This window comes from Strix uralensis, chromosome 21 (assembly GCF_047716275.1).
Source record: "Strix uralensis isolate ZFMK-TIS-50842 chromosome 21, bStrUra1, whole genome shotgun sequence".
Classification (NCBI taxonomy): domain Eukaryota; kingdom Metazoa; phylum Chordata; class Aves; order Strigiformes; family Strigidae; genus Strix; species Strix uralensis.
The window spans coordinates 6,265,620-6,274,150 of NC_133992.1; the positions used below are offsets into that span (position 1 = coordinate 6,265,620).

General features: G+C 56.4%; 1 protein-coding gene across 1 annotated transcript; it reads right to left on the reverse strand.

Annotated features, from left to right (window-relative positions):
* Positions 1–559: 559 nt before the first annotated feature.
* On the reverse strand, positions 560–7,905 carry CDK9 (cyclin dependent kinase 9). The gene is made up of 7 exons (XM_074890980.1): positions 7,777–7,905; positions 7,137–7,218; positions 6,242–6,332; positions 4,220–4,386; positions 3,853–4,024; positions 3,628–3,776; positions 560–2,408 (listed from the first exon to the last, which is right to left on the reverse strand). Exons 1-7 carry the CDS (start codon positions 7,866–7,868, stop codon positions 2,043–2,045), a joined length of 1,119 nt encoding a protein of 372 aa, XP_074747081.1. The 5' UTR covers positions 7,869–7,905; the 3' UTR covers positions 560–2,042.
* Between the last annotated feature and the right edge of the window lie 626 nt (positions 7,906–8,531).

Below are 8,531 nucleotides of genomic sequence, written 5' to 3' on the forward strand. Positions count from 1 at the left end.
GCAGTGCGCCGCCACGTCGCAGGGGGGCGCCATCTTTGCGAGGGGCAGCGAGGGAGAGGGCGGCCGGCGGGGACCCTTCCTCCCCCCGAGACGGGGTGAGGGGGAGACCCCCCGCCTCTGGCCGCCCCTTCGGGCGAGGTGCCGGCGCTGGGCGTAGCACCGAGCCCCCCCCCGGCCAGAGGTTCCTCCAGCTGAGCCAGGACACAGCTCTGCGGCCCGGGCCTCCCAGAGCCCAACACCGGGCCCCCCCCCGCCCCTCTCCGGGGCCCAGCCAGGCAGCATCCCCCTCAGCCGGTGCCAGCGGAGCTGCCCCCCCCGGCCCCTCTGCTGATCCTGCCGCCTTAATCCACCGCAGCACTAATTGCTCCGACTGTCCGCCCCATTACAGGCGCAGGGGCAGAGCCGGGCACCCCCCGGGAGGGGAGCAGCGGCACGGGAGTCACCATGTCCCAGCCGCAAGCTGGGCGTCTGTCCCCGGGATGACAGAAGTGCTGTGTTACAGCACTCCAGGTGCTTTCTCCGTTTAGGCAAAAAAGTGACACAAGGCTAAAACCAGCCGTCGGGGAAAGGACCGTGTTTATTCACAACCGGCAGAAGTCATCTGGCTTATTGCTTACAACCAGCTTCATTTTTACCCAAGAAGCCACGTCCCCCCAGCCAGGCACTGCTTCAGAGCCCCGCACCAAGAGAGTTTTACCTTGTACACGTCCTTCATCATCCTCACTTTTTGTCCTGAGAACAGCCCCTGCTCACCACCGCTTCCTCCCCTGAGACCTTATGCTACCGACGTGGCTTTTGCCATTAGCCTAGTTAACGGACAACCTATCAAACGCCAAAGGTTATCACCCGCTGCGTCTCGTACACGTTATTTGTTTGAAAGTCTCGGGCTCCATGGGGCTCCCCGAGGACGGCCAGCCGCAGCTGCCAGCCACGGAAGACAAAGTGTTCGGCGAGCAGCTCCACTGCAGCGGGCTGTGAAGGAGCACTCGCCCCGTACGAGTCGCTCCCAAGCTCCGGCAGAAGGCGTGCGCCCGCCGTCACGGCACATCGGGCTGGTGGCTGCACCCAGGGAAGGCAGCGGGCTTGCTCTAGACTCACACCAAGAGGTCCAGGACAGAACAGAGGGCACGCGAGTGTTTGAAGAGCCACCCTGCTCCCAGCACAGCGCTCCCAGCACAGCCACGCCGTCGTGCAGGCCCTGTGGACAGCAGGACGGCAGGTCTCGGGCTGAGCCCAGCACTCACAGCTCCCTTCCCCGTCCAAACTCCTGCCGTGGCCAGCGCTACAGGGAAGGCCTGCAGCAGGCTGGGCGTGCCCGACAAGACTCCTAATTGCAGTTTGTAAGGAAGAAAGTATGGACGCTGCACACTGTTACCAGATTCCCACTGTAAATCCTGGCTGTCCAGAGCCATCAGCTCTGCCGGCCACCCCTCTGGTTTGCCCAGTAAGCCCCTTTCTAGGCTAGAGCCCAAGCTCTACTAAGAGGTAGTCAGGCTGTGTAGAGTGACTCTGCCTTCCCCAGGACATCGCCGCGTTACTCAGAAGCATCCGCCTTGTCCTACATCAATGGTTTGGAGTTCAAAGGGTATGTCGTGCAGGAGCTACGACCAGCTGAGAGCTGAGCCATCTCCCAGCAGGGCCCAGTTTGGTCCAGGGCAGCTACTCCCAGTCCTGCCAGTCACAGCACCGTTTGCCAAGAGTCCCAGCACTGACAGAGCCGCTTTCTCCATCACCAGGTCCATAACAATTGATCCACAAGACTAACGTAACCAGCACAGACTGTTGCAGGGGGGACACAGGCTCAGTGCCAGAGCAGCAGGGAAACAACCCCGGGCTCGCAGGCATCACCTCCCCAGTCCCACAGCTCCGTGGTGGCTGAGCTGCTGCACAAGGAGAGGAGACAGCAGAGCTTGGTTAAAGCCAGCAGGCACTTCGCCTTGAAGAAAAGTCCCTTCCCAGACAGAAAGACCCCGCCAGAACATCCCCCGCTTAATGCAACCTGCAGAGTAGCCCAGCCGGGACCCTGCTGGGGAAGCCCCCGCTCAAAACACCCTGTCGAATTCAGTCTGGTTGGTGGCAGCCGGGTTCCTGCCCTGGTTTGCCGGCTGCTGGGGCATGTGCCCACCCCTTCTGCGCGGTGGGGCCAGGTACTCAAACATGGACTGGTTGTGGGTGGACAGCATGTTTTTGAGGTCCGAAGGCATGGGGTCTGACCAGAAGAAGTCGTGGTTCAGCGCGTCGTCGCTGTCGATTCGCTGGGCAGGGTCCAGCACCAGCAACTTGTCGATGAGGTCGAGTGCGTAGGGGTCTTTGACGTAGGCTTTCAGGCGATCCTTCACCTTGCGCTTCTGGCCCTTGGGGAGATCCAGCTTCTGGTACAGCTCGTATTTATCTACGTTCGGCCAAACCTGGGAAGGGGCAGGAAAGTTGGGAAGAAATAGTTACAGAGAGGACAAGCCATTTTTGCTGCTAACACCCTCAGGCAAGCCAGGGCGAGGTCTGCCAAGAGAACAATACTATTTTATAACCTCCAAGCCAGCAGACCTTGTTCCCACAGTATGAGGGAGGTACTAAAGGGTGCACTAAAGCCTGGAGACACGCGGACAAGTCAGAACAGAGTCCTCCTGCTGTGGAACAGCACGCAGGATGCTTCAGGATTTCTGGTTCTTCCACAAAAGAGCTACCAGAGAGCACGGCTCATGCCAGCAATAACATCCAGAAAGGTAAAGCGACAAAACTTATTGCTAAATAACAACCTGGATGTATGTAGTACCTATTATCCTTAGAAAGCAAAGCCTGCTGCAATCACCAGCACTTATGTCAACCCTGATGTGGGAGAGACCACAGCAGGTATTTACATGCAAAAGAAAGCACCTTCAATGTATGCATATAAAGTATGTAACTGAGGCATCAGGCCTCCCGAGGTGCCTGCACAACACCCTGCAGCAGATTACAGCCCTGGCCAAGAGATCCCTCGGCTCCATCCCCCACGAGAGGGCAGGACAAGCTGCCGTTAAAATGAGGAGCTGAGAAAGGGCTGAGTGCTCACCGCAGGGCTGAGCTGATGCCACGAATCACAAGCCCAAATTAAAGAGGCTTTTCAAGGTGACCAGTGCAAAGCACCCGAGACAAATCTCTCAACACAAAACATAAAAAACCCCACCCTTCTTTAAGCAGAAATTCAGAAGGTGTTTATCTGAGAGACAACCCCCAAACACAGGATAGAACAGATTCCTACACATAACATTCTGTTCTTTCACACTCGCAACAGCCAGCATGCTCTCTGTGCTCAAAAACAACGACACGACTCGCCCTTCCCAAAGGAGATCTGGAAGGCCAAGTTCACCCTCTTAGTTTAGGAGGTTGGAACACAAGTAACGCCAGAGCAGCAAGGAAAGCGCAGCATCCCCCTGTGCGCTCGGCTCCCAGGAGGCAAAGAGCATTTATTTGCAGGAGGTTCCCCAGCCTCCCTGCCAGCAGCGGGCACACTCCAGTGCTGGGAGCACGCAGCACCTGTGACCAGGGCAGGGAAGAGGCCCAGGAGCACCCGGTCCCGCTCCCTGCCCACACCACCGCTTCGCACCTCTCCTGCTGCCCTCCACAGCTTGCCCATGCTCCCGCCCTCACCTCCGGTGTGATGGATCCGCAGAGCTGGCTGATGAGGGTGAGCTGGTGCTGCTCTGTGTTCCCCTGCATGATGGGGCTGCGGGTCCACATCTCTGCCATGATGCAGCCTCCGCCCCAGAGGTCAATGGGGGGACCGTAGTCCCGCTCCCCTAAACGGAGATGCCGTGTTAGTCACCCGGGGGAACGAGAAAGGCAGAGAAGCCAGCAGAGCCCATCACCTCGTACCTAGGAGCAGCTCTGGCGGCCGATACCACAGAGTCACCACCCGGTTGGTGTAGCGGTTCGGCTGGCTGTTCTTAGCCAGGCTGAAAGCTCGAGCTAGCCCGAAGTCCGCAAGCTTCAGGACTCCGTCCCGTGTGATCAAGACATTCGCAGCTTTCATGTCTCGATGCAAGATCTGTACAAGGACAAACATCAACAGGCTAAGCCATTAAAGTACTCTCCTTGGGCACCTGGTGCCAGCAGGGCACTCAGACTCCGGAGGTGGAGGACAAGGAAGGGCTTCCCCCCAGCCTGTGCTAAGACACCTGCTCCTCACAAGGCCACAGGCAGCAGGATGACCTGAGGGCTCAGCACAGATCTGGCCCATTACCTTGTTCCTGTGGATGTAGTAAAGTCCATTCAGTAGCATCTGCATAACTTTCTTGATCTCTGAGAGCGTGAACTTGACGTGAGCATTGCTGAGAAGGCCAGCCAGGTCATGCTCGCAGAAGTCAAACACAAGGTAGATGCTGCCCTTGCAGCGGTTGTACGGAGAGGCTACGGGAGAGGCAAGGAGGGACTGTCAGCGAGGGACCCGAAAACCCGTCACAGCTCCTCCTGACTCCAGCCACCCTGCTGCTCGTACAACGCTCACTAGACAAAACCTCAGGGCACAAGAACCAGAGACAGCCCACAGGCTTCAAGATCTTCATAAAGAGGCACTAAGACAGCACAACCAGCAAGGGAAGAACACGGGATGAGGATCGGAGTAGTGAATGTCAAGGAAATGGCATGAAAATCTTTGAAAGGTTCATTTTGTGTTATTCTGTGCGCATAACGGCCGTGGGGTTTCCTCCCTGCAAGCTGTGGCTGGTAGGTGCACGTACCACTAGCTGCCAGCCAAGCACAATCACTGATTGCATCAGCAATAGAGGAGGTACCCACAAAGACAGCCCCAGGAAAAATGCAGAAACAGAAAATCTGTCTAATATAACATTAGAAAGTGAGGTTTTCTACAACCTCAAACAGCATCTATGAAAATGGACTGATCTGGATCAAAGCGATTTAAAGCTCCAACTCCCATAGCAATTTAAAGTCAATAACAGGAAACCTCAAATGAAGCAATCGATTTCAATCTTGTTCCTAGAGCACACATGCAAAACATTATTAAAAAGGCTGATTTTCATCATCTGTAATCAGCAAAACCTGCTGATCAGCAACTCCAACCAGAAAATGAGGGCTGAGCTCAGCCCCCATAGAAACACACCCCTCTCCTCTGCCAGCCAGGAGGGTGCCTGCTAGACCAGGTTTGCAGTTCCTTACACGGCCTCTGCTGTGCCTCTCCCACGTAAAAAGAGAAAAGCTTAAAGTTTGAGAACAGCAAATGCAACATTTCCACTCTACTGGAAACTGAGGTCAAGGTAGATTTGGATGAAAACTGGAATTCAAACAAAACACAAACAATCAACATGTCTAAAAAATATTTACCTTAGGTATGCCAGACACGCAATCATCACAACTTGTTTAATCACACAATGAATTAAAAATTAACTTGTTGTCAGTGTTTCTATTTGTACCTGTTCAGACCGGTTCTAGGCCAGAGACTTCTACCAGTTCAGTGACTGGACTTGATATTTTTAAAAATATCATCACCAGTCACCTGCCACTTTCATTTTTATTTAACTGAAATGACTGACTAGAGAATGGCAGGCTTTAACATCCGCTGTCACATTCAAAAGTATTTTTCCAGTACAAATCCATATAAGAGAACGATATATAAAAACTAGCAGATGTTTTAAAGCAGTTTCACTGGAAACAGAGCCCAGCCAGGTGCACTGAGCGTATCAGTCAGGCAGCAGCAGCACGCTGCGCGAGGTGCAAGTGAGGAGGCAGAAGAGCAGCTCAGAACCGCCCCATGCAGAGACCCAGCCCTCATGTCGGGAGCAGTTACTGTCACCCACAGAAAGAGACACAGAGCAAGTCTCCAACTGAGCTTGGAGCTGCCACGAACCATAATACACCAGCCGAGAGGGACGGCTCCAGCTCCTGACAGGGAAAGGGCTGTGCACGGCCACGACATCAGCTCCAGGCTGGGAAACCTCTGCTTCAGTATCTCTCCAGTGCTGGTTTATTTAAAACCTCTCAGACAGGAGTTTTCCCACACAGGCAGCATTTACCATCACAGCACAGCCATATCCTAGCAGGACTGACAACAGCTTTTTCCAGCCAAGCGGCAGCAACATCCTAACTCATTTAGAAACTGTTTTCCAAGATGAGCGTACAGTCACCCCGCACCACGGGCCCGTGCTCAGCTAGAGGACCCCACTCCCAGCACAAAACACCAGCCTGCTCAGCGGCAAGGGACAGCTGAAAAAAGCTGACAGCCAGCGCAAGGTAGACCCCCGCAAGCTACCTTTGGTCCTGCAGATTTCTATGAGGTTCACCACGTTCTCATGTTTGAGCAGCTGGAGGATTTTAATCTCTCGCAAGGCTGTGATGGGGAACTGGAAAGGAGAAAGAGAGGACAGGGATCAGGGGCGCAGGAGACCAGGCCACCCCTGCCTAGAGAACAGGAGAGATATGACCACAGTAGCTTGGCAGGGAACCTGCTTGAGCAGCACTGCAACAAGTCACTGAAGGGCAATCAGAACTTTAAAATAGAACACCAACACCAGGATTGCAAAATTTTTTCATCATCAGAGCACCACTGGTGAGGGAGACTCTTGCCACGAGACAGAGGTGTTTGCGTGGTGCTGAAATGGGCACGCAGACACCTCTCCCTCCTCTCCTCACCGGGCACGTTCGTAACAGGACATGGTACAGCCCGGCTCAAGCTGCAGAGTGGACTCCTCAGCTGCTGCCCGTGCTGTTTAAGCTGTTAATTCTCTCTCTAGCTTGCCCCATCTCTGCACACCCCTGGGCATGTGCTTTTTCTTCCACAAACAGCAGCCAGTGTGGAGCCCTGTGCCAGCGGTGACGGGGTTTCGCACAGGAGGAGGAATGTGTGGGCCCAGTCACCACACAGCTACCGCACCACACTGCTGCCACGTGCTTTTGCAGCCAAGAAGGTGATACACCTTGGCAGGGCAACCACAAGACCCAACATTATCACAGTATCAGTAGGAGAGGAAAAAGGCCACGGGGCTGGGATTCTGTTCACACCCTTACAGGTTCAAGATCTGGCACATTATAGCAGTAAATATTCTTGAAGAACAGAGTGAAAACACATCTCTGCCGTCCAAAAGATTAACTTTCACCTACGAACCCCACAATCCAGGCCTTCCCAAACGCAGCCCAGCCACACTTACCCCCTCCTTCTCATTTTCCATCAACACTTTCTTTAGCGCTACCTTCTTGCCTGTCTGACGATGTTTGGCTTTGAAAACTTCCCTGTAAAAACAGAAAGAAATCTATGAGCAGCACAAGGAAGAAGGGAAGGAGCCAGATGCTCCTGACCAGGGACAAGACCAAGCAAGACACACTAGAGCACCACACAGACAGCTCTGTGCCGTGCCACCATCCGACCCAGCCACATCCCTGTTGCACCAAAGGCCCTCAGAACTGGCTGAGCCAACCCAGAGTCCAGACGTCCCACAGCTCCACAAGGATTTTGGGCAGTGTTGCACCTTTTAGGTAAAACTACAGGTCGCCGCCTCGCCTGTCTCCAGGCTACACTCTTCTTTGCCAGAACCTGGGACAAAGCGCGGCCTCGGGGAGGGGGGAAATAAGAGGGCTCAGGGGCCAGGCTGGTTCCCTGGGGCCAGAGGGGTGACTGGGGAAAGGACACCCAAGCAAGGGGCCCTCAGGCCTGGGGCGGGCGGGCCGCGGGGCTGAGAGGGCCGGGCGCGGGCAGCAGGCCCGAGGGCGGGGTAGGGCGGGGTAGGCCGAGGAAGGCTGGGGAGGGCCGGGGCCGGGCGCGGACCGGGCCGGGGCCGACGGGACGCTCACCCGAAGGTTCCCTGCCCGATCTTGGCGAGCTTCTCGTACTTGGAGACCTCGTCACAGAAGGGACACTCCACCATGTCGTACTGCTTGGCCATCGCGGCCGCCGCCGTTGCCACAGCACCGCGCCACGCCCCTTCCGTCGCGGTTGCCCCTCCCCTTCCGCGTATTTCCCCGCCCCTTCCGTCACGCGCCGCGGCCCTGACGCCGCCCCGCGAGGCCTCCTGGGACTTGTAGTCCGGCGGCGGCGGCCATGTTGTCACCGCCTGTCACTCTCCTGGGGTGCTCGGCTGGGCTGTTCTTGCCGCTGCCGCCGCCACCACCCCTCCGCTGCCGCGGCCGGCCCCTCGCCCCGCCGTGAGCCCCCCCAGAGTGCGCCCATGCCCGTGTCCATGCACCGGCATCCTCAAGGAAGCAGCCCTGTGCCCCCCCCCGCTGTCACCCACATCCCTCCACACGGCCCAGGGCACCGAGCAACCTCTGGTGCTGGTGGCCCTAAAGCATGTCACCATGTCCCCCATCAGGCATTCAACAGCATTTCTGTTCCCTGGCTTTGTGCTGCACCTACACCCAGGTGCTGTGGCACAGGGACCCCATGGCCAGGGCAGGAGGACACCACAGCGTGGCCCCGGGGGGACCCCAAGTTCCTGTCCTGCCGACAGACATGTGCCCGTCGGGGGACACCACCCCCCAGCAATGCTCGTGTTTGGGTGCAGAACAAGTAGCTTGGTTTGGGGGTGTTTGAAACTGCTCCCCAAGGC